At 41.2% G+C, this 27,671-nt stretch overlaps 1 protein-coding gene across 1 annotated transcript in view; it reads left to right on the forward strand.

The window, feature by feature from the left end:
- The window catches only part of LOC139570050 (guanine nucleotide-binding protein subunit alpha-13-like), a 39,098-nt gene that overhangs the window by 1,133 nt on the left and 10,294 nt on the right, over positions 1-27,671 (forward strand). Inside the window, exon 2 of the mRNA XM_071391516.1 lies at positions 10,691-10,917. Coding sequence (XP_071247617.1) covers positions 10,691-10,917 — 227 coding nt within the window. The remainder of the gene's footprint in view (positions 1-10,690; positions 10,918-27,671) is intronic.

A 27,671-nucleotide genomic window follows, 5' to 3' on the forward strand; every position in this document is an offset into this window, starting at 1 on the left:
AAATGCTTGATTTTTTTTCAGCAGCATTTCTTTGAAATTCTTCGATACATTTTGCGATGTGTTTTTTTCACGTTCATTTCATATAAAGCAATAAAGTCATATGTGCTCAGTTTTAGGACGATTTTAAGCAGAATACATAATACAAAAACAATTATAAACATTTGAAGTGCTCAATTTTGTTTATTTTCCTGAACAGCAATTTTTCTGAACAAAAAAGGTGTGGAAGCTAGCTCAGATTTCCAACATATATATATTTTTAAAAAACGCATGCCCCTTTAATCTGTAAATAGTATAAAATATTAAACTAGGACAAAAGAAACACCTGGGGTCCAATCTGCAATTAAGACATATAATATCTATAGTTCATCTTCCATGAAAACAATTAGAGACAAATTTATCTTTTCGGATGTTTCTTTTTTTGAACAAACACAGCTCTTTTTCTGAACATAAGAGGTGGGGGGGTGACTGAGGGCCTAGCTCATCTAGGCCTATATCTCAATGTCATCCTCCATTTCATCCTCTCTATCCTCCTCCATATCAATTGCTCCACTGCGGAGTCATTGGTTGTGGTACAGTACGTTTTACAGATATTTTAAAATGGAAAAGCTGACAAATTTCTCTGTGCTTTGAGCAGCGCTCTCCATAGACAGACTGGGGAAAGCAGAGTGCCGACCACCCTACTAAAGCCAAGGTTAGCGGAGTAAAAGTTTGAGTATTACGCCGCTCACCTTGATTCTTTCAGCGCTTGTCACAGTCTTCCCTGCTACCACTTCAGTCATGGTGATCTGCCGCTGCTGTGCGATCTGTTCTGACATTCTCATGTGCTTTGCTGATTCCAAGTGACTGTTGATTTTCGACTTTCTCTTGTGTTCCAGCACAATGTTGCACGGAGTGCAAACCAATTTCTCCCCAATTTCATGTAAAACATTTGGAAATTGTTTTGCACGCTCTTTAGCTGTTATTTCTGTTGGCAAATGAGATTGACTTCTGTTCTGTGTACTGCCTGTCAGCCATCTTTGCACGTGAATACGCTGACATGCCAGGGGGAAAAACGTTGTTGCCGTGGTTGGATTGGGCCATTTTCCACGGTAACAGTGCAGTAGTTGGTCAAAATTACTAACCCGCTTTTGATTAATGCGCTAAAAGTACGGGATTCGTCAAAATTGCGAGCTCTCGCATAATATGCACTGATTTGTTGATTTTTGCATTGAATTATGCGATCGTGGAATCCTGGAGAGACTGATTTTGGCTTCCCATTGTGACCTAGCTAAGCGGCTCTGATACCACCATCTGTGGGGGACGCACAATTCCCAAACAGCGTTCCCCACAATTCCCAAACAGCGTGTCCTCTATTAATTTAAATGTGTTGACAGAATTAGTAAAGTATGAACTAACTAATTTATAATAAATAAAAACATTCGGAAATATCACATTTACATAAGTATTCAGACCCTTTCCTCAGAACTTTGTTGAAGCACCTTTGGCACCGATTACAGCCTTGAGTTTTACTTGGTATGATGCTACAACCTTGGCACACCTGTATTTGGGGAGTATTCTTCTCTGCAGTTCAATCGGGTTCAAGTCCGGACTCAGGCTGGGCCACTCAAGAACATTCAGAGACTTGTCCCAAAGCCACTTAATTCTACAGAAATAACTGCGTTGTCCTGGTTGTGTGCTTAGGGTCGTTGTCCTGTTGGAAGGTGAACCTTCGCCCCAGTCTGAGGTTCTTAGTGCTCTGGAGCAGGTTTTCGTCAAGGATCTCTCTGTACTTTGCTCCGTTCATCTTTCCCTCGCTCCTGATTAGTCTCCCAGTCCCTGCCACTGAAAAAGATCCCCTCAGCATGATGCTTCCTCCACCATTCTTCACCGTAGGGATGGTATTGCCAGTGGTGGGAAAAGTACTAAATTTTCATACTTGAATAAAAGTAAAGATACCTTTAATAGAAAATGACTCAAGTAAAAGTGAGTCACCCAGTAAAATACTACTTGAGTAAAAGTAATTCGTTTTAAATATACTTAAGTATCAAAAGTAAAAGTACGAATAATAAAAACATCCTTATTAAATAAACCAGACAGCACAATTTTCTTGTTTTTCTTTTTTACGGATAGCCAGGGTCACACTCCAACACTCGGACATCATTTAAAAACAAAGCATTTGTGTTTAGGGAGTCAGTCAGATCAGACTCAGTAGGGATGACCAGGGAAGTTCTCTTGATACATGTGCGAATTGGACCATTTTCTTGTCCTGCTAACCATTCAAAATATAACAAGTAATTTTGGATGTCAGGAAAATGTATGGAGTAAAAAGTACATAATTTGTTTTAGGAATCTAGTAAAGTGAAAGTTGTCAAACATATAAATAGTAAAGTACAGAGAGACCCCAAAAAACTATTTAAGTAAAAAATACTTTAAAGTACTACTTAAGTACTTTACACCACTGGGTATTGGCCAAGTTATGAGCGGTGCCTGGTTTCTTCTAGACGTGACGCTTGGTATTCAGCCAAAAGAGTTCCATCTTGGTATCATCAGACCATAGAATCGTGTTTCTCATGGTCCGAGTCCGTAAGGTGCCTTTTGGCAAACTCCAAGTGGGCAGACATGTTCCTTTTTTACTGAGGAGTGGCTTTCATCTGGCCACTACCATAAAGGCCTGATTGGTGGAGTGCTGCAGAGATGATTTTCCTTCTGAAAGGTTCTCCCATCTCCACAGAGGAGCTCTAGAGCTCTTTCACAGTGACCATCGGGTTCTTGATCACCTCCCTTACCAAGGCCCTTCTACCCCAATTGCTCAGTTTGGCCAGACAGCCAGGTCTAGGAAGTGTCTTGGTGGTTACGAACTTCTTCCATTTAAGCATGGAGGCCACTGTGTTCTTGGGGACCATCAATGTTACATACATGTTTTGACACCCTTCCCCAGATCTGTGCCTTGACACAACCTGTCTCTGAGCTCTCCGGACAATTCCTTCGACCTCATGGCTTGGTTTTTGCTCTGACATGCACTGTCAACTGTGGGACTTTATATAGACAGGTGTGTGCCTTTTCAAATCATGTCCAATCAATTGAATTTACCACAGGTGAACTCCAATCTAGTTGTAGAAACATCTCAAGGATGATCAAAGAAAACAGGATGCACCTGAGCTCAATTTCGAGTCTCGTAGCAAAGGGTCAGAAAACGTATGTAAAAAAATAAATAATAATAATAATAAATAAATAAATAAATAATAATATTAATAATGGCAACACCTAATGGGGATCCCTAATCAATACAAATACTGAACAAAAATATGAATGCAACATTTACAAATATTTTTGTGAGTTACAGTTCATATAAGTTAATCAGTCAATTTAAATTTAATTGGTCCATAAGTTATGGATTTCACGTGACTGGGCAGGGGACAGCCATGGATGTGCCTTGGCGGGCATAGGCCCACCCACTTGGCAGCCAGGCCCACCCACGGTTTTGAGGCCGGTCGGACGTACTGCCAAATTCTCTAAAACGATGTTGGAGGCAGCTTATGGTAGAGAAATTAACATTCAGTTCTCTGGCAACAGCTCTGGTGGACGTTCCTGCAGTCAGCATGTCAATTACACGCTCCCTCAAAACTTGAGACATCTGTGGCATTGTTTTGTGACAAAACTGTTATTTATTGTCCCCAGCCCAAAGTGCACCTGTATAATGATCATGCTATTTTATCTTTATTTGCCACACCTGTCAGGTGGATAGATTATCTTGGCTAAGGAGAAATGCTCACTAGCAGGGATGTAAACAAATGTGGGCACAAAATCTAAGAGGAAAATATTTTTGTGTGTATGGAACATTTCTAGGATATTTTATTTCAGCTCATGATAAATGGGACCAACAATTTCCATGTTTATTTTTGTTCAGTGTATTTAATACCAACTGGTTTTTAAGCTACGGTATGCGACATGGTTCAATACCGACTGGTACTGTCCACTGAGTTTTTAAACTACGGCTCGCGACATGGTTCAACGAGCCAATATATCAGCACGAGAGGTAAGTTGAGCCACCCCTTGTTTCTAGGAAACCATACTTAAGCAGTACGGCACTCAAGCAGTAAGGCACTCAAGGCCGTGCTGTATCATGAATACAGTCACAGGTAAAAGGCGTTGTCAACCCGTTTACCTGCGACAGTATTCGTGATGCAGCACTGCCTCGCGTGCCTTACGCCTCGATCACACCTACAGCATCGTACCGTTTTGGTACACCAGAAGTACGTTCCATTCCATGCTACGTACTTCTGGTGTACCAAAACGGTACGATGCTGTAGGTGTGATCGAGGCGTAAGGCACGCGAGGCATTGGAATGCTACATTTGCCTTGCAGCATTGGTTTGCAGAGGCAGTTTCAGTGTGTTCTGTGTGGTGCATACCTTGGATTTATCAAACGTATGCATCAAACTGTATGTGTAGACGGCTTGACAGAAATGGTAGCAGAGAGTAAGTGTAGGCAGACAGCAAGGCGTATATTAAGCTCCGCTGTACCAAACCAAATGCTAGGCTGGAAAAGAGGTGAAATAATGTGCGAGTTAAGATCAATACAACAGATGATTGGGTCAGCAACATGAACATGATATTCTGATAGAACTGTTAGCGGGCATAAGTGTGTTTCTGACGGCCAATACAGAACGGCTCGGAATGCTGCTCGTCCAATGAGGATCCAAACAACCATTTTTTTTAAACAAAATTAATCATGTAACCAAATATTTTGGAAGAGGTCATCATTTCAAGGAGTCTGTAAAGGAAGAAACCACATGGAAAAGTTGGTACGCAAGTTAGGTCCAAATAACTATTTTTCACAAAGTCAGTCAAATGAATTTATTGTGTTTATAGAAATCATTATGCTTTTATCTAAACCAAAGTAGATCGTTTTTTTAAAGATTTGTTTTATTCATCAGTTGGGGTCTCTATAAGCTGCAATGACATCCCAAACCTAGCATGAAAGTCCATCTTTGTAGCTGTGTCGGTTAATATAGTCAAAATGTTTTCCTTGGGGTAAACATGGCATTTCAACAGGTGTAGACTAGCAGTGAAATGCTTACTTACAGGTCCTTTTACAACAATGTAGAGAAATTAAATAGAAATAGTGACACAAGGAATAAATACACAGTGAATAACAATAACTAATAAAATAACATGTCTATATACAGGGATTAACAGCGTTACGAGGTAATTGAGGAAGCTATGTACATATAGGTAGAGTTAACGTGACTAGGCAACAGGATTGATAATAGACTAACAGAAGCATATGTGAGTGTGTGTGTAGTCAGTATGCGTGTGTGTTGGTGTAAGTGTGCGAGTCCGGTGTGTGTGTGCATAGTCAATGCGGGAGATTTGGTGCAAAAAAGTGTATGCGTCTGTTGTGGTGGCAAGGTATGTACTGTGTGTGTGGGTAGAGGCCAGTGTGTGTGCATAGTCAGTGCAATAGTTTTATTTTATTTTGAAATGTATACATAGTATTTTTGCACTTTAATGCATATGTGAATTTTTATTGTTACAGAGCAGGCATCATCATGCCCTGTGTATACAAACGTAAAACAAGCAGGGGTCTATCCCCCTTGAGGTTCTTGAAAGAGCAGCGAAGGAAGGGAAGAAGTCCATTGGAGCAGCAGCAAGGGATGAACAAATAGACTGAATGACACTGAAGAGGTACAGAAAACAAACATGTACCTGTTTGAAAGAGAGGCGGTGACAGAGTAGCAGAGGAACACAAGGTCTTATCTGATGACATGGAGTCTGAGCTTGATAGAGGCGATGACAGTAGCAGAGGAACACAAGGTCTTATCTGATGACATGAAGTCTGAGCTTGATAGAGTAGCAGAGGAACAGCAGGTTTTCAAATCAAATTTTATTTGTCACATGCGCCGAATCAACAGGTAGACCTTACAGTGAAATGCTTATTTACAAGCCCTTAACCAACAATGCTTTATGAAGTTTTAATTTAAAAAATTAAAAATAAGTGTTAAGTAAAAAAAAAAAAAAAAAAATAGAAAAGAAAAGTAACAAATAATTAAACAGCAGTAGTGAAATAAGCGAGGCTATATAGAGGGGGTACTGGTACAGAGTCAATGTGCGGGGGCACCTGTTAGTTGAGGTAATATGTACATGTAGGTAGAGTCAAAGTGACTATGCATAGATTATAAACAGAGAGAGGCAGCAGTGCTAAAGAGGGGTCTGGGTTTCCCTTTGATTAGCTGTTCAGGGGTCTTATGGCTTGGAGGTAGAAGCTGTTACGCCTTTTGGACCTAGACTTGGCGCTCCGGTACCGCTTGCCGTGCGGTAGTAGAGAGAACAGTCAATGACTACGTTGGCTGGAGTCTTTGACAATTTTTAGGGCCTTCCTCTGACACTGCCTGGTGTAGAGGTCCTAGATGGCAGGAAGCTTGGCCCTAGTGAAGTACTGGGCAGTACGCACTACCCTCTGTAGTGCCTTGCAGTTGGAGGCCGAGCAGTTGCCATACCAGGCAGTGATGCAACCAGTCAGGAGGATCTCAATGGTGCGGCTGTAGAACCTTTTGAGGATCTCAGGACCCATGCCAAATCTTTTCGGTCTCCTGAGGGGGAATAGGCTTTGTCGTGTCCTCTTCACGACTGTCTTGGTGTGTTTGGACCATGTTAGTTTGTTGGTGACGTGGACACCAAGGAACTTGACGCTCTCAACCTGCTCCACTACAGCCCTGTCGATGAGAATGGGGGCGTGCTTGGTCCTCCTTTTCCTGTAGTCCACAATCATCTCCTTTTTCTTGATCACGTTGAGGGAGAGGTTGTTGTCCTGGCACCACACGGCCAGGTCTCTGACCTCCCTATAGGCTGTCTCATCGTGGTTGGTGATCAGGCGTATTACCACTGTTGTCAGCAGCAAACTTGATGATGGTGTTGGAGTGAGTGAACAGGGAGTAAAGGAGGGGACTGAGCATGCACCCCTGAGGGGCCCCGTGTTGAGGATTAGTGTGGCGGCTGTGTTGTTCCCTACCCTTACCACCTTGGGGCAGCCCGTCAGGAAGTCCAGGACCCAGTTGCAGAGGCATGGTGTTTAGTCCCAGGGTCCTTAGCTTAGTGATGAGCTTTCAGGGCACTATAGTGTTGGACGCTGAGCTGTAGTCAATGAACAGCATTCTCACATAGGTGTTCCTTTTGTCCAGGTGGGAAAGGGCAGTGTGGAGTGCAATAGAGATTGCATCATCTGTGGATCTGTTAGGGTGGTATGCAAATTGGAGTGGTTCTAGGGTTTCTGGGATAAGGTTACCTTAGTGTTCTTGGGCACAGGGACTATGGTGGTCTGCTTGAAACATTGGTATTACAGACTCAGACAGGGAGAGATTGAAAAGGTCAGTGAAGACACTTGCCAGTTGGTCAGCGCATGCTCGGAGTACACGTCCTGGTAATCTGTCTGGCCCTGCGGCCTTGTGAATGTTGACCTGTTTAAAGGTCTTACTCGCATCGGCTACTGAGAGCGTGATCACACAGTCGTCCGGAACAGCTGGTGCTCTCATGCATGTTTCAGTGTTACTTGCCTCAAAGCGAGCATAGAAGTAATTTAGCTCATCTGGTAGGTTTGTGTCACTGAGCAGCTCGCAGCTGTGCTTACCTTTGTAGTCTGTAATAGTTTGTAAGCCCTGCCACATCCGACGAGCTTCAGAGCCGGTGTAGTACGATTCGATCTTAGTCCTGTATTGATGCTTTGCCTGTTTGATGGTTCGTCGGAGGGTATAGCGGGATTTCTTATAAGCTTCCAGGTTATAGTTCCGCTCCTTGAAAGCAGTAGCTCTACCCTATAGCTCATTGCGGATGTTGCCTGTAATCCATGGTTTCTGGTTGGGGTATGTATGTACAGTCACTGTGGGGACGACGTCATCGATGCACTTATTGATGAAGCCAGTGACTGACGTGGTGTACTCCTCAATGCCATCGGAAGAATCCCGGAACTTGTTCCAGTCTGTGCTAGCAAAGCAGTCCTGTAACTTATCTGATAACATGGAGTCTGAACTTGATAAACATATTAGAGGTCGACCAATTATGATTTTCCAACGCCGATACCGATTATTGGAGGACAAAAAAAGCAGATACCGATTAATCGGCCGATTTTTTTAAATGTATTTGTAATAATGACAATTACAACAATACTGAATGAACACTTATTTTAACTTAATATAATACATCAATAAAATCAATTTAGCCTCAAATAAATAATGAAATAATATGTTCAATTTGGTTTAAATAATGCAAAAACAAAGTGTTGGAGAAGAAAGTAAAAGTGCAATATGTGCCATGTAAGAAAGCTAACGTTTAAGTTCCTTGCTCAGAACATGAGAACATATGAAAGCTGGTGGTTCCTTTTAACATGAGTCTTCAATATTCCCAGGTAAGAAGTTTTAGGTTGTAGTTATTATAGGAATTATAGGACTATTTCTCTCTACCATTTGTATTTCATATACCTTTGACTATTGGATGTTCTTATAGGCACTTTAGTATTGCCAGTGTAACAGTATAGCTTCCGTCCCTCTCCTCGCTCCTCACTGGGCTCGAACCAGGAACACATCGACAACAGCCACCCTCGAAGCAGCGTTACCCATGCAGAGCAAGGGGAACAACTACTCCAAGTCTCAGAGCGAGTGACGTTTGAAACGCTATTAGCGTGTACCCCGCTAACTAGCTAGCCATTTCACATCGGTTACACCAGCCTAATCTCTGGAGTTGATAGCCTTGAATTCATAAACAGCAGAGCTGCTGGCAAAACGCATGAAAGTGCTGTTTGAATGAATGCTTACGAGCCTGCTGGTGCCCACCATCGCTCAGTCAGACTGCTCTATCAAATCATAGACTTAATTATAACTTAATAACACAGAAATACGAGCCTTAGGTCATTAATATGGTCGAATCCGGAAACTATCATCTCGAAAACAAAACATTTATTCTTTCAGTGAAATACGGAACCGTTCCGTATTTTATCTAACGGGTGGCATCCATCAGTCTAAATATTCCTGTTACATTGCACAACCTTCAATGTTATGTCATAATTACATAAAATTCTGGCAAATTAGTTCGCAATGAGCCAGGCGGCCCAAACTGTTGCATAAACCCTGACTCTGCGTGCAATGAACGCAAGAGAAGTGACACAATTTCACCTGGTTAATATTGCATGCTAACCTGGATTTCTTTTAGCTAAATATGCAGGTTTAAAAATATATACTTCTGTGTATTGATTTTAAGAAAGGCATTGATGTTTATGGTCAGGTACACGTTGGAGCAACGACAGTCCTTTTTCGCGAATGCCACCGCATCGATTATATGCAACGCAGGACACGCTAGATAAACTAGTAATATCATCAACCATATGTAGTTATAACTAGTGATTATGATTGATTGATTGATTGTTTTTTATAAGATAAGTTTAATGCTAGCTAGCATCTTACCTTGGCTTCTCGTGAGGCAGGTGGTTAGAGCGTTGGACTAGTTATCCGTAAGGTTGCAAGATTGAATCCCTGAGCTGACAAGGTAAAAATCTGTCGTTCTGCCCCTGAACAAGGCAGTTAACCAACCGTTCCTAGGCCGTCATTGAAAATAAGAATGTGTTCTTAACTGACTTGCCTAGTTAAATAAAGGTGTATTTTTTTTTTTACAACATTACCAAAAAAAACTGCAAAATCGGCATCCAAAACTACCGATTTCCGATTGTTATGAAAACTTGAAATCGGCCCTAATTAATCGGCCATTCCAATTAATCGGTCGACCTCTAAAACATATCAAGTATTGGCACGTAGAAACATCACTGTCCCAGACAGCTGGTCAGGACTTATTCCACATTTTATTGAGTTACAGCCTGAATTTCCTTACTGATCTACACACAATACCCCATAATGACAAAGTGAAAACATGTTTTTTGGAAATGTTTGCAATTTGTTTTTACATTTAAATACAGAGATATCTCATTTACATAAGTATTTACACCCCTGAGTCAATACTTTGTAAATGCACCTTTTGGCAGTGATTACAGCTGTGAGTCTTTCTGGGTAAGTCTCTAAGAGCTTTCCACACTTGGATTGTCCAACATTTGCCCTTTTTTTATTACTTTTTTTATTATTCAAGCAAAAACCTAGCCATGAAGTCCGAGAACTCCGAGACACAATTGTGTCGAGGCACAGATCTAGGAAAGGGTACCAAAAAATGTCTGCAGCATTGAAGGTCCCCAAGAACACAGTGGCCTCCATCATTCCTAAATGGAAGAAGTTTGGAACCACCAAGACTCTTCCTAGAGCTGGCCGCCTTGCCAAACTGAGCAATCGGGGGAGAAGGGCCTTGGTAAGGGAGGTGACCAAGAACCCGATGGTCTGAATGCCAAGCGTCACGTCTGGAAGAAACCTGGAACCATCCCTACGTTGCAGCATGGTGGTGGCAGTATCATGCTGTGGGGATGTTTTTCAGTCGCAGGGACTGGGAGACTAGTCAGGATCGAGGGGAAAGATGAACAGAGCGAAGTTCAGAGAGATCCTTGATAAATTTGCAAACATTTCTAAAAACCTGTTTTTGTTATTGTGTGTAGACTGAGGGGGGAAATATATTTTTTATCCATTTTAGAAAAAGGCTGTAACGTAACAAAATATCATCGACCCCCATCAGAGAGTTTCTGTGTATGGTCGTTGTTGTTAACTATCAACTCTATCTGTCCTCTTCAGGTGTGCGTGTGTTGGTGGACGCACGGGAAAAGCTTCACATCCCCTGGGGTTCCCCTGACAACCAGGTGCACGGAGACAATGTGATGTCTTTCGACACACGGTCTGCGATGATGGCGAACGGCCAGGTGGAGACAAGCGTGTTTCTCAAGTACCTGCCCTCCATCCAGGTCCTGTGGGCCGACAGCGGAATACAACACGCCTACGACAGACGCAGGGAGTTCCAACTGGTTAGTACACACACCCCAGTACACACACACACCAGGGTTTCCGTTATCCGTCAATTGCCGGCTTATTCATTGCTGGAAATACCAGTCAATATAAATATATTTGACTGTCATGCTTATCGGGCTACAGGTTAATTTGCATTATTTAGTGGAATTAAATTGGCCTGTGTTTTTGTTAGTCATCATGTATCTTATTTATCCAACACAACTATCACACGTGCACAGCATACAGACCCTATTTTGAGCGAGATATTTCCAGCAGCTCCTCAGCTGATTGCCTTTGGTTCTGCAATGAACGTGTTTTACTCCATTCTAAATGCAATTGCGTGTTAAATAGTTTTGGTGCATGATGAAAAAAATAGTTACTATTTTATTTCTCAACTGGTAATTGAAGCGCGCCTCCCATTCACCATTCAAGTGGGGGCAACAGTCTATCAGCGTGTCACCACCACTTTACAGATGGAAGCTGGAGGCGTGTCTTACCTTGCTTCAAAGTATGCTATAGGCAAAATCAGATCATGGAAATGGGGAGCCATTTCTTTTTTAAAGACTTCATAGGCCACTCAGCATTAAAGAGCGAGATTAGCGGGTAAGGCCCTGCGATAGACTAGCGTCCTGTCCAGGGGGTGTGCTTGTACATCAAGCTGCCTCGCTACAGAAACAGGAGATAGGCGCAGGAGCCTATGAGCTGTTCCAGCTCGCACAAACCAAGGCTCATGCAAGGCTACTTACACAGCGACTGGGATCAGCGACTCTGCAAACGGCACCGACTCAGACGAGGCAGAAAAGCTAACACAAGTTTTGGAAAACGCCTGTTACGTCTTCGCCCGTTGTAGGAAAGACATATTGTTAAAACATTTAACAACTGCTTGAAGTTCTGAGCCAACCTGGATACTAAGGAGATCCTGAGGGAAATCGACAGGTACCAACAGCTTTATGCTATGGAGGAACAACATACTCCATCGTGGGAAGATCCGGCTACCTCACAAAAGAACTCTAACCTAACGATTTACTTACCGTTGAAGTAGAGGCTTGGGCTCTTGCTGGAATCCATGCAACACTTAAAGTTTTGTGAAGAGGTAGCAGGGTTGAGGGGGAGCTTGGAGTTGAGTCAGAGTGAAATTCTCACGTTCCAAAGAGAGAAGGCACTCACAGCCAAGGTAAAAACCCTCAATTCCAATCTGGATTGTCTTCTCAGGGAAAACAAGAGTGATGAGGGAGTTGCTACTAGACATACAAACCCGAAGCATGCAGGAAAATCGAATATTGTCTGGAATTCCTGAGGACGGATCCAATAATCCAGAGGGGGCGATCAGAGAGTTCATGCAATCAACCTTGAAACTTGCTCTAGAGACTGTAAACGAGGTGGCTTCCCACCGAGTGCAGAGACTTGGAGCTCAGAGCGACAAGACCCAAATTTGAACGCTACCAACAAAAGGAGCTGATCAATAGCAGGGGAAGAGAGCTTAAAGGGACCAAATTCTGTCTCAATTACCAATTTCGCAGAGAGATAAACGAATGTCGCAAGAGGCTGTATCCTGTACAGAGGCATCAGAGGGAGAGGGGTAAGCGTGCCTTTCTCATTGTGGACAAGCTCTTTATAGACGGACAGCTCTTCCAAAACAACTCCATAACACCATGGTCAGAAAATGGGGCCAAAAAATATCTGAACACTATGAAGTTGATACGCGCACACACACACTCAATTACACACACTCAATTACACACACTCACTTACACACACTCACTTACACACACTCACTTACACATACGGACACACACACACTGGCTCTCTTCTCACTCTTTTCCTCTTCTCTCCCTCCTCTCTCTCTGTCTGTCAAACTTTTCTATGATTTTTGTTTTTTTGTTTGTATGTCTTTGTTTACATGTTTATTTGTTTACAACAAGCAATGGGAAGATATCAGAACAGGGACGTTGAGGAATACAAACATTGTATGGAATACATTTGTAATGTAGTGAAGCCATCTCTACTGCAATGCAAGGTCTCTTTCTTAATCATGTGAATTTTCAATTGCTATGGAAATGCTGGGATGTGTTTTTCCATGAACATGTTTCATTTAATTATTATGCAACTATGATGGTGATAAGATATGGATTACAATTATCATCATGAATATTAAGGCTATACTCGCTTCATGTTACACACACAACCATGCAAATTGGCTGGGTTATTATTTATTTAGACATCACACATTATAGTCTCTTACTAATTACCCAGATATCCTATACAGTGGCAAGAAAAAGTATGTGAACCCTTTGGAAATACCTGGATTTCTGCATAAATTGGTCAAAAATGTGATCTGATCTTCATCTAGGTCACAATAGACATAAGTCTGCTTAAACTACACACAAACAATTATACGTTTTCATGTCTTTATTGAACACACCGTGTAAACATTCACAGTGCAGGGTGGGAAAAGTATGTGAACCCTTGGATTTAATAACGGGTTGACCCTGCTTTGGCAGCAATAACCTCAACCAAATGTTTTCTGTAGTTTCGGATCAGACCAGCTCAACGGTCAGGAGGAATTTGGTGGACAGAGCCTAACATTCTCCTGCAAAATGTCTTGATTAACTTCACTAGGGTAGGGGGCAATATTGGTAATTTTGGCTGAAAACCGTGCCCAAATTAAACTGCCTGCTACTCAGCCATAAAAGCTAGAATGTGTAACGTAACAAAATATGTATAGTTGGATTGAAAACACTCTGAAGTTTCTAAAACTGTTTGAATGATGTCTGTGAGTATAACAGAACTCATATGGCAGGCAAAAACCTGAGAAAAAATCCAACCAGGAAGTGGGAAATCTGAGGTTTGTAGTTTTTCAACTCTTGGCCTATCGAATACACAGTGTCTATGGGGTCATATTGCACTTCCTAAGGCTTCCACTAGATGTCAACAGTCTTTAGAACCTTGTTTGATGCTTCTACTGTGAAGTGGGGCGAATGAGAGGGGAATGAGTCAGAGGTCTGCCAGAGAGCCGCGAGCTCTGTTCCATTGCAATTCTACAGACAAAGGAATTCTCCGGTTGGAACATTGTTGAAGAATTATGTAAAAAAATATCCTAAAGATTGATTCTATACTTCGTTTGACATGTTTCTACGGACTGTAATATAACTTTTTTGACTTTTCGTCCGTACTTTCCGCTGGACTTGCATGCGCGTCGTGAGTTTGGATTGTGTGCTGAACGCGCGAACCACAAGGGGGTATTTGGACATAAATTATGGACATTACCGAACAAAACAAACATTTATTGTGGAACTGGGATTCCTGGGAGTGCATTCTGATGAAGATCATCAAAGGTAAGTGAATATTTATAATGCTATTTCTGACTTCTGTTGACTCCAACATGGTGGATATCTGTTTGGCTTGATTTGTCGTCTGAGCGCCGTACTCAGATTATTGCATGGTTTGCTTTTTCCGTAAAGCTTTTTTGAAATCTGACACAGCGGTTGCATTAAGGAGAAGTGGATCTAAAATTCCATGCATAAGTTGTATCTTTTAGCAATGTTTATTATGAGTATTTCTGTAAATTGATGTGGCTCTCTGCAAAATCACCGGATGTTTTGGAACTACTGAACATAACGCGCCAATGTAAACTCAGATTTTTGGATATAAATATGAACTTTACCGAACAAAACATACATGTATTGTGTAACATGAAGTCCTATGAGTGTCATCTGATGAAGATCATCAAAGGTTAGTGATTCATTCTATCTCTATTTCTGCTTTTTGTGACTCCTCTCTGGCTGGAAAAATGGCTGTGTTTTTCTGTGACTTAGCTCTGACCTAACATAATCGTTTGGTGTGCTTGCGTCGTAAAGCCTTTTTGAAATCGGACACTGTGGCTGGATTTACAACAAGTGTATCTTTAAAATGGTGTAAAATACTTGTATGTTTGAGGAATTTTAATTATGGGATTTCTGTTGTTTTGAATTTGGCGCCCTGCAGTTTCACTGGCTGTTGACGAGGTGGGACGCTACCGTCCCACATACCCTAGTGAGGTTAACTTGGGAATTCATTTTTCCGTCTGATAGCAAGCTGTCCAGGCCCTGAGGCAGCAAAGCAGCCCCAAACCATGATGCTCCCTCCACCATACTTTACAGTGGGGATGAGGTTTTGATGTTGGTGTGCTGTGTCTTTTTTCTCCACATATAGTGTTGTGTGTTCTTTTCAAACAACTCAACTGTAGTTTCATCTGTCCACAGAATATTTTGCCAGTAGTGCTGTGGAACATCCAGGTGTACTTTTATAAACTTCAGATGTGCAGCAATGTATTTTTTTGTACAGCAGTGGCTTCTTCTGTGGTGTCCTCCCATTTAACACCATTCTTGTTTAGTGTTTTAAGTATCGTAGACTCGTCAACAGAGCTGTTAGCATGTTCCAGAGATTTCTGTAAGTCTTTAGCTGACACTCTAAGATTCTTCTTAACCTCGTTGAGCATTCTGCGCTGTGCTCTTGCAGTCATCTTTGCAGGACAGCCACTCCTAGGGAGAGTAGCAACAGTGCTGAACTTTCTCCATTTATAGACTATTTGTCTTACCGGGGACGGATGAACATCAAGGCTTTTAGAGATACTTGTGTAACCCTTTCCAGCTTTATGCAAGTCAACAATTCTTAATCGTCTGAGATCTCTTTTTGTTCGAGGCATGGTTCACATCAGGCAATGCTTCTTGTGAATAGCAAACTCACATTTTGTGAGGATTTTTTTTATAGGGCAAGGCAGCTCTAACCAACATCTCCAATCATGTCTCATTGATTGGACTCCAGGTTAGCTGACTCCTGACTCCAATTAGCTTTTGGAGAGGTCATTAGCCTAGGTGTTAACATACTTTCCCCAACCTACACTGTGAATGTTTAAATGATGTATCCAATATAGACAAGACAAATACAATCATTTGTGTGTTACTAGTTTAAGCATAATATGTTTGTCTATTGTTGTGAATTAGATGAAGATCAGATCAAATTTGATGACCAATTTATACAGAAATCCAGGTAATTCCAAAGGGTTCACACACTTTTTCTTGCCACTGTACACTCACTAAATCACATCCAATATCACACACACCAACCTACTCAAATCTACTACACACACACATCTTGACTCAATTGTCTAACATCTGTGTTATTGGCAAACAGGCAAGGGAATCAAATAAATGTTGCTAAAACCTGTTTCTTGAATTCTAAACATCAGACATTTTGTAGCGGTCTTTATATGTACCACAGGAGAACCAGAAATGAAGAGCGACACCACGGCTGTTGTTTTGGCTTTAATGTCGATCTGCAATAGTATTGTGAAAAGACAGGACAGGAACACATCAGTCTCCAGTGCACCATCTGACAAGTTGTTCTTTCTCTCTGTGTTTTCTCGGACTCACACAATCACATTCATACATAAAGCCATAATGTATAAAATAATAACCAGTCCTTAATACAAAGAATGTATCATCTTAATTCTTAGACAATAGAACCATACCTGCAATAGTATTATGAAAAGACAGGACAGGAACACATCAGTCTCCAATGCACCATCTGACAAGTTGTTCTACACAGGAGCATGAAGAAAGGTAAAACACATATCCTGTCTCACATCCCCAATACATTGCTAGGTGCTTTGTTGAGTTTTATTTTAATACTGTCATGTACAAAAACACTGTAATACAAACAAGCTACAATGTGAAATCGCCTTTTTCCCATTCAGACCTTAGAGGGCTAAAACTACATCTCATAATGCAATGCTAGCATCAGTCGGCAGCTCAGCTAACCGTTTGCGTCACAGAAAAGCATGCTAGCTAGCAGCAGCAATACTTTTTAGCACTCTGTAAACTATATCAATAACAACAATAAAACTCTGAAAGTTACATGTTTCAATGGTCTCTCACTCCCTTATAACAATATCTACAGCATTAACCTTGGGGTGTTTTATTTCTTTCACATTATGGAATTCTACAAAGGAGTAATCTGCAACACATACCTTTCTGTGATTTCTCGGACTGAGGAGAACGGGAGCTACGGGTGGTACCAGGGTGTTAGTAGGTGACGAAAGCACCCAGATGAAATAAAATACATTTAATGAAATAAAACCCGACGACGTTAATATCATTCAGCTACTGTAGCTGCCTACTTAACATCAACAGGCAGCACTAGTAGCGCAACAATTAAAAATAGACGCCAAAAGTAAAGTTCCTGGCGATCATAGCGATCTGACTCCCCCCTTCTGTCTGAACTTGGAATATTCCTGTTCGCGGGCTTGGGCCACTGACCCTCAACCTGGTTGTTCTGTTCTGCGTTGTGTACTATTCTAATAATTTGAAGTTTGATAGAATAACCATTTTAACTCTCCTGCAATTTGAAATCTCTGTTTGACTGTCATAGTACCTCTTATGGCAGTAACTTTACAAGCACTAATTATGGTAAATTTAGACTGAGAATAGTATCTAGTTATGGTAAGGGGTGAAATAAGTATAGCCAGTTATAATTGTAACGGATTAGCAGATTATAAGAAAAGATCAGTCTTTACACGGCTAAAAGAAAAGGAATATAACATATATACTGTTTACAGGAAACTCACTCTACATCCTTAGATGAAGTTGCGTAGGGAAAGGAATGGGATGGTCAAATAATTTTCTGGCATGGACAAAGGAACCCGAAAGGTGTGATATTAACAAAAATGTTGATCCTAATGTGCAAATAGTCAGGAATGATTCGCTAGGTAAGTGGATCCTTTTGAATATTTTAACTGATTCTATAATATGGTCCAAATCCAGGTGATCCATACTACTTAAAAAATATTTATACCAATGTATTGAACTTACAGGCAACAAATGATCAAATCATCATGGTGGGAGACTATAACACAGTGTTCAGTACCTCAATGGACCGTAAAGGTAATCACTCTACATACTATCATCACCGTGCTCTTAAGGAAATCACAAATATTATGGACACATTAAAACATTCTGGATATTTGGAGACTAAATAACCCTGACCTAGTGAGATATACCGTGGGGAGAACAAGTATTGGATACACTGCTGATTTTTGCAGGTTTTCCTACTTCCAAAGCATGTAGAGGTCTGTAATTTTTATCACAGGTACACTTCAACTGTGAGATACGGAATCTAAAACAAAAATCCAGAAAATCATATTGTATGATTTTTAAATAATTAATTTGAATTTTATTGCATGACATAAGTATTTGGTACATCAGAAAAGCAGAACCTAATATTTGGTACAGAAACCTTTGTTTGCAATTACAGAGATCATACGTTTCCTGTAGTTCTTGACCAGGTTTGCACACGCTGCAGCAGGGATTTTGGCCCACTCCTCCATACAGATCCTTCAGGTTTCGGGGCTGTCGCTGGGCAATACGGACTTTCAGCTCCCTCCAAAGATTTTCTATTGGGTTCAGGTCTGGAGATTGGCTAGGCCACTCCAGGACCTTTAGATGCTTCTTACGGAGCCACTCCTTAGTTGCCCTGGCTGTGTGTTTCGGGTCGTTGTCATGCTGGAAGACCCAGCCACGACCCATCTTCAATGCTCTTACTGAGGGAAGGAGGTTGTTGGCCAAGATCTTGCGATACATGGCCCCATCCATCCTCCCCTCAATACAGTGCAGTCGTCCTGTCCCCTTTGCAGAAAAGCACCCCCAAAGAATGATGTTTCCACCTCCATGCTTCACGGTTGGGATGGTGTTCTTGGGGTTGTACTCATCCTTCTTCTTCCTCCAAACACGGCGAGTGGAGTTTAGACCAAAAAGCTCTATTTTTAACTCATCAGACCACATGACCTTATCCCATTCCTCCTCTGGATCATCCAGATGGTCATTGGCAAACTTCAGACGGGCCTGGACATGCGCTGGCTTGAGGAGGGGGACCTTGCGTGCGCTGCAGGATTTTAATCCGTGACGGCGTAGTGTGTTACTAATGGTTTTCTTTGAGACTGTGGTCCCAGCTCTCTTCAGGTCATTGACCAGGTCCTGCCGTGTAGTTCTGGGCTGATCCCTCACCTTCCTCATGATCATTGATGCCCCACGAGGTGAGATCTTGCATGGAGCCCCAGACCGAGGGTGTTTGACCGTCATCTTGAACTTCTTCCATTTTCTAATAATTGCGCCAACCGTTGTTGCCTTCTCACCAAGCTGCTTGCCTATTGTACTGTAGCCTATCGCAGCCTTGTGCAGGTCTACAATTTTATCCCTGATGTCCTTACACAGCTCTCTGGTCTTGGCCATTGTGGAGAGGTTGGAGTCTGTTTGATTGAGTGTGTGGACAGGTGTCTTTTATACAGGTAACGAGTTCAAACAGGTGCAGTTAATACAGGTAATGAGTGGAGAACAGGAGGGCTTCTTAAAGAAAAACTAACAGGTCTGTGAGAGCCGGAATTTTTACTGGTTGGTAGGTGATCAAATACTTATGTCATGCAATAAAATGCAAATTAATTACTTAAAAATCATACAATGTGATTTTCTGGATTTTTGTTTTAGATTCCGTCTCTCACAGTTGAAGTGTACCTATGATAAAAAATTACAGACCTCTACATGCTTTGTAAGTAGGAAAAATCGGCAGTGTATCAAATACTTGTTCTCCCCACTGTATGCCTAGTTTCCTGAATCACGTCACAAATGATATTTTAAGAGGAAGCTAAATATTTTAAGCAGATGTTCTATTTTCTGTCTTCTACTCACCCACTGAATGACAATTTCTGTAAGGAATTCTTTCCAAATAATAAAAAATTGGAAAATGTAACATGTACAAAGAAATCAGTGCGAAGGCCAAATTAGAGGAATAACTTTGAGGCTATTAAATACTTTCAGTCTGGAAAAACCCCAGGGCTTAATGGCATACTGGAAGAGGTATATAAAGGCCTTTTTTTATACACTCAAAGCTCCATTTATTAACTTGTTTTAACTACTCCTATTGAAATTGTAGTCTGTCAGGTACTCAGCAGGAAGGTTTGCTTTCACTATTATTAAAACAAGAATCCTTTTACACTTCAATGTTGTGTAGAAAAAATACTAGCGAAATCATAGCACTCAGAGTTATTAAAAGGGTTTTAACAGGTATTGTTCATCCTGATCAGACAGGTTTTTTTACGTGGATAATACATTGGAGATAATATATGATAACTAGTAGAAATAATACAACATGAAACATTTAAGAAGCTAGGCCTGGTATTTATAGCAGCTTTTTTTAAAGGACTATGATAAAGTAAGACTGGATTTTATTTATAAATGCTTGTATTTTTATAAAATCTCTTATAAAATGGGTAAAAGTAATGTATAGCAACCCCAGGTGTAAAATAGTAAATAGCGGATTCTTCTCAGAGTTTTGAGGTAAACAAGGGTCTATTCGTAATGGGAATCTAAATGCAAGCTATTAAAATCAGATCAAACAACAAAATTTAAAGATTAGAAATCCAAGGCTTAAAAACAAAGGTGTCCATGTAGGCCGATGACTCAAGTTCTTTATTAAGTCCGCAAGCTAGATCCCTACAATATCTCTTTGAAGAAATAAAACCTAATTATGGTAAGTGTACAATATTACGTGTTGGATCTTTAAAAGATAGAACTTTCATTACCCTGTAGTGTACCTATAAAATGGTCTGATGGTGAAGTAGACATACTTAGTATTCACATCACAAAATATATAAATGATCTCTCCACAATGAATTTCAATAGAAAAGTAGTAAAAATAGACAAGCTCCTGCAACCATGGAGAGGTAAATACCTGTCTCTTTATGGAAAAGTTGCACTGATTAACTCCTTAGCCATATCTCAGTTTAGTCACTTATGGTGCTGCCTACTCCTGATTCATTTTTCAAATCCGTGGGGCAAAAGATATTTAGCTTTATCTGGGATGCTAAACCAGACATGCTAAAGCGTGCCTATCTATATAATCAATATGAACTGGGTGTGTTGAAATTATTAAATATAAAAGCACTAAACCTTAAAGCTTCACTTATACAAGTTTTACTTGAACCCTAAATGGTTCTCAAGTAGATTACTAAGAAAAGTTCATCCATTGTTTAAAAATTGCCTTTTTGGCTTTGTGCAGATTGCCATGTCTCATTTTCAATTAATCAAATCTCTTTTTCAAACAAGCATTGCAGAGCTAGTTACAATTTCAGCCCTCTGAAAAAAGAGAACAAATATTATGGTGAACTCAAATGTGCTGGTTGAAAAAATACCTGTTTATGGAAAATATGTTTGAAAAGGGTATTTTGGTTTTTAAATTATATTGTAAATTGGAATGGTAGTTATGTCTTTCATGGAGTTATCAAAATTGTATGGGAAGGTCTGCTCAGTCCTAGATTACAACCAATTGATTACAGCATTACCCCAAAAATGGATGAGACAGGTGGTAGTGGGAGGAGCTAGGGAACTGGTCTGTCTGCCCAATATAAAGGATCAAAGCTGGCGTAGGATTTTTCTTTGCATAAATGGGAAAGTATACCAGTTTTATTTGAGGACCAGAATGTTGACAGCTGTGCCATACAGATTGAAAAATAGTTGGGAAGAGATGTTTGATGTACCTATTCCATGGTACAGGGTGTATAAGTTGATTATAGGTAAAATGGCACAAGATTCAAGACTTTGTGCTTTTCAGCTAAAATTATTGTACAGAATTCTTGCCACCAACAAAATTGTGAATTTTTGGGCATACAATCATTGCAGCTCTGCAGATTTTGTTGTGAGGATACAGAATCAATAGACCATTTGTTTTGGTATTGCCCTCAGGTAGCCTGTTTCTGGTCTCAGGTTCAGGAATGGCTGAAAAAGCATCATATAAATCTAAAATTGACCCTAGAAATAGCAGTGTTGGGTGATCTGGAGAGACCTGGTCAGTCAATAGGTGGGATGGGCTGAGGTTTGGGATGTGGAATAGGAGACAAGTTGGAGTGGAGTTGAATGACTGTCAATGAAGATAAAAGTTTAAAAATAAAGTTTAAAAAAATAAATAAATAAAAGTAAGTTTGAATGACACTGAGGGGCAACGTTGTTACATCTAATGCCTGTTTGCCTGAGGCTGATGGCGCGTAGGTGTTTGTATGCATATACACACACACGGACACATACACACATGTAAATAGTGCCACTCAAATGTATTCCGTTGGCCTTGCTGTTTGTTGTTCTTGATGTCTTTTTGTTTTGGCCTTGTTTTCCTCTTTTTTTTTTTTTTTTTGGTGCATTGGGGTCGGTGGTTTGGGTGTTGGGCATGGAATGATTTTATTTTAAACTGTGTGTAGGGGGGGGGGGTCTTGGAGGTCTGGCGGTTGGGAGCTTGGGCCGGTGGCTGATAGGTCGCTGGTTTGGATCCCTGTTTTTGACCTTGTAGGAGATCTGTCAAAGTTAATTCAACTAATGCAAGAGCACCAGCCTCTGCCATATAGACACATTGATACTAGAGGTCGACCGATTATGATTTTTCAACGCCGATACCGATACCGATTATTGGAGGACAAAAAAAGCCGATACCGATTAATCGGCCGATTTATTTATAAAAAATATAAATAAAAAATGCATATATATCATACACACACACACTTTTGTAATAATGACAATTACAACAATACTGAATGAACAATGAACACTTATTTTAACTTAATATAATACATAAATACACACACACACAGCTCTGAAGTGACAATGATACTGAAGAGTCTGCTTCGGAGACAAATACTCTCAACTGTTTGAATAAAAATAGAGTTTATGTTACCTGTGATGAATGTTGAAAAAAAAACTAATTTCTATATGCAGGAAATCCTATTTTAATAATGGGCATGGTAAGAATTGACGACCAAAGCGCGAGTCATAATTCCCATGACACCTAGCAAAATCTGAAAAGCGGTTCCTTCATTTATTCCATAGGATATTTTTAGATTCACTTAAAATAAGGTCTGTGTTTCGTGTAGGCTTGCGCCGCCAATTTTATAACTGTGTAGATATCCATAGGACAAGGTAACTCTGATCAATATTGGCTAAATATAAGCGAAGAAAAATGTTTTTGTAGAGTGGATTTATGAAAATATGTTGACAAACGTTACCTTATCCTAGTGAGATTTACACGGGTATCAAAACGCCAAGGCGGTTTAAGCACGAAGCGCAGACCTTATTTGAAGTAGATCAAGACATTCTCCATGGAAGACATGAACGGTAAAATAACGAAGGAACCCCTTTCAAGTTCAGCCGCAAGTTATTACAGGAATTATAACGCGTCGACTATTTCTCTCTAAACCATATACCTTTGGCTAATCCGGAAACTATCACCTCAAACAAAACGTTTATTCCGTTCCGTATTTTATCTAATGGGTGGCATCCATGAGTCTAAATATTCCTGTTACATTGCACAACCTTCAATGTTATGTCATAATTAGTTCGCAAAGAGCCAGGCGGCTCAAACTGTTGCATATACCCGGACTCTGCGTGCAATGAACGCAAGAGAAATGACATCAGGAGACGTGGAGGAGGCCGTAGGAGGGCAACAACCCAGCAGCAGGACCGCTACCTCCGCCTTTGTGCAAGGAGGTGCACTGCCAGAGCCCTGCAAAATGACCTCCAGCAGGTCACAAATGTGCATGTGTCAGCATATGGTCCCACAAGGGGTCTGAGGATCTCATCTCGGTACCTAATGGCAGTCAGGCTACCTCTGGCGAGCACATGGAGGGCTGTGCGGCCCCACAAAGAAATGCCACCCTACACCATGACTGACCCACCGCCAAACCGGTCATGCTGGAGGATGTTGCAGGCAGCAGAACGTTCTCCACGGCGTCTCCAGACTCTGTCACGTCTGTCACATGTGCTCATGTGCTCAGTGTGAACCTGCTTTCATCTGTGAAGAGCACAGGGCGCCAGTGGCGAATTTGCCAATCTTGGTGTTCTCTGGCAAATGCCAAACGTCCTGCACGGTGTTGGGCTGTAAGCACAACCCCCACCTGTGGACGTCGGGCCCTCATACCACCCTCATGGAGTCTGTTTCTGACCGTTTGAGCAGACACATGCACATTTGTGGCCTGCTGGAGGTCATTTTGCAGGGCTCTGGCAGTGCTCCTCCTCCTCCTCCTTGCACAAAGGCAGAGGTAGCGGTCCTGCTGCTGGGTTGTTGCCCTCCTACGGCCTCCTCCACGTCTCCTGATGTACTGGCCTGTCTCCTGGTAGCGCCTCCATGCTCTGGACACTACACTGACAGACACAGCAAACCTTTTTGCCACAGCTCGCATTGATGTGCCATCCTGGATGAACTGCACTACCTGAGCCACTTGTGTGGGTTGTAGACTCCGTCTCATGCTACCACTAGAGTGAAAGCACCGCCAGCATTCAAAAGTGACCAAAACATCAGCCAGGAAGCATAGGAACTGAGAAGTGGTCTGTGGTCACCACCTGCAGAACCATTCCTTTATTGGGGGTGTCTTGCTAATTGCCTATAATTTCCACCTTTTGTCTATTCCATTTGCACAACAGCATGTGAAATTTATTGTCAATCAGTGTTGCTTCCTAAGTGGACAGTTTGATTTCACAGAAGTGTGATTGACTTGGAGTTACATTGTGTTGTTTAAGTGTTCCCTTTATTTTTTTGAGCAGTGTATATATATATATATATATATATATATATATATATATATAAAACAAACGGCTAAATCGGCGGCCAAAATTACCGATTTCCGATTGTTATGAAAACTTTAAATCGGCCCCGATTAATCGGTCGACCTCTAATTGATACACCATGATCCAGCCTCTGTCATATAGACACATTGATACACTGTGATCCAGCCTCTGCCATATAGACACATTGATACACTGTGATCCAGCCTCTGCCATATAGACACATTGATACACTGTGATCCAGCCTCTGCCATATAGACACATTGATACACTGTGATCCAGCCTCTGCCATATAGACACATTGATACACTGTGATCCAGCCTCTGCCATATAGACACATTGATACACTGTGATCCAGCCTCTGCCATATAGACACATTGATACACTGTGATCCAGCCTCTGCCATATAGACACATTGATACACTGTGATCCAGCCTCTGCCATATAGACACATTGATACACTGTGATCCAGCCTCTGCCATATAGACACATTGATACACTGTGATCCAGCCTCTGCCATATAGACACATTGATACACTGTGATCCAGCCTCTGCCATATAGACACATTGATACACTGTGATCCAGCCTCTGCCATATAGACACATTGATACACTGTGATCCAGCCTCTGCCATATAGACACATTGATACACCGTGATCCAGCCTCTGCCATATAGACACATTGATACACCGTGATCCAGCCTCTGCCATATAGACACATTGATACACCGTGATCCAGCCTCTGCCATATAGACACATTGATACACCGTGATCCAGCCTCTGTCATATAGACACATTGATACACTGATCTATTGGCGGCTAAAACAATGAGCGCATGGTACTCATAGCCTATAGGCCAATGCAGCAGTAGGACTATAACTTCCATTGCTCTTTCACACCAAGGATTGGTGATTATCGAGGAGGAGATTGTTAGAAGGATTTTTCAAATAGCTTACTGTGAGGAACTGTCGTTTTAATATATTATAATTTGCAATTTGTGTATAAAAAAAAAAAAACACTGACCTACATTTCCACACAGCAGGCCAGGTACTTCTATGCGTGCTCAGGCGCTCTCTCTCTCAACATTATCAGGACAGAGAAACCAGACACATGCTCATTGCTCACATGAAGCACTCCAAACAAAAGATAATGAAAAAATTGACAAATTTCGTAAATGATGGTTATGAAATAAACCAAAACTTGTTTCACACAAGTGTAGCAGAATTGTGAACTCTGCAAACAACGTATTACATTAATTTACCGTTAAGCACCCAATGCATTTGAATCTGGTAAATTTCTCAAATGGCTGGTAAATTAAAATCTTGAGATCACGTTGTCTGGATCAACATTTTCCTAACGGAAACCCTGACGAGCGCACACACAGATTCAGACTCCGCAGACTGGCAGAGCTGATCTGAAGTAAAAGTGAAACTGAGTCAAGACTAGACTTTCTACTGCTTCCTCCCTTGTCTCTCAATCTCTCTCTGTGTGTGTGTGTGTGTGTGTGTGTGTGTGTGTGTGTGTGTGTGTGTGTGTGTGTGTGTGTGTGTGTGTGTGTGTCGCATGCTAAAGAACGTGCATCAGTCCGTTTCCTGTGCAGACCCCAGCTCTCTTGACGTCTGGGCTTTCCAAATACACCAGGGCTGGGAATTGCCAGGGACCTCAATACAATATTATCACACTACTTGGGTGCTGATTCAATTATTCTGTGCCCGATAGAAATTAATAGTAAGTAATGTATTGTGTCATTTTGTAATCACTTTTATTCTAAATAACAATAGAATATGTTTCTGAACACTTCTACATTGTTGATGCTACCATCATTGTGCATAGTCCTGAATGAATCGTGAGTAATGCGTGATATTGTACCCCCAAGACATGCTAACCTTTCACCATTACAATAACAAGGGAAGTTCAAATTTTTTGGGAGGTATGATATTTATGTCTTAACTTTCTCGCTCATCATTATTCACAATGAATTCAGCATTAGGCTATCTATAATCATGGCAGCATCCACGTTAATGTGGAAGTGGTTAGAAACATTCTATTGTTACAATAAAAGTGACAATACATTATTTACCATTTCATTTCTATTGCGCACAACATAATCAGAAACACAACAAATGCATCCAACAAGTTTGTTGGAATCATTGTATGCTATGAACTTGAGACCAAATACTTAACTTTTGACCGCTTTAATACACATTGAATTTGTCCCAATACTTTTGGTCCCCTAAAATGGGGGGACAATGTACAAAAAGTGCTCTAATTTCTAAACAGTTCACCGATTTTATGGATGAAAAACACCCTCGAATGAAAGCTGGCAGTCTGCACTTTAACCTCATAGTCATTGTATCATTTCACATCTAAAGTGCTGGAGTACAGAGCCAAAACGACAACACATTTCTTCCTGTCACAATACTTTTGGAGCTCACAGTATTTTCCTGATTCTTGACCACTTTTTTTCTCTTGCCTCCATTCATTTAGTCACCCTAATCTTGGTCATCCTACAAGGGTAAAAACTCCAAGAATTTTCTAAAGGATTATGATATAAACATAAGGTTTGGACCATTTGGTGATGTTAGAGGAGTATCTACACAATTAACACATTCTTTTTTGATTGGACACCCTAATAATAGGCCTAATTTAATATCACAATGTGATTTTTACCCCCATCACTAACTGTTTGTTGGTGAGATTGAGTGTGATCTGGGCTGGAATGTTGATCTGCTTACAGACAGAACGCACACTCAGTCCACCCAGCATCTGCTGCCCCGCCTGCATACAACACTAAATACTGGCACAGAAGTTTGGAAGATGGCGCCGGAGGGTAGGGCTGCCGTCTTATCGGCTCTTAACCAACCATGCTATTTATATATATATATATATTTAAAACTTGTTTTGTACATAATGTTGCTGCTACCGCCTCTTATGACCGAAAAGAGCTTCTGGATATCAGATCTGGGATTACTCGCCTCAAATTGGATGTGGAGTTCTTCAATGAGTCGGACGCAGGGGATATACTGAGGACATCCGACCAGGCCCAGATCCCCGCGATTCGCTGGAAAAGGAAGCGTACGTTTCACGGAAAGAGATCAGGATGCCTTGTGAGGATCAAAACGTGAAAGCACGTATATCCTA

Source organism: Salvelinus alpinus, chromosome 3, assembly GCF_045679555.1.
Source record: "Salvelinus alpinus chromosome 3, SLU_Salpinus.1, whole genome shotgun sequence".
Taxonomy (NCBI): domain Eukaryota; kingdom Metazoa; phylum Chordata; class Actinopteri; order Salmoniformes; family Salmonidae; genus Salvelinus; species Salvelinus alpinus.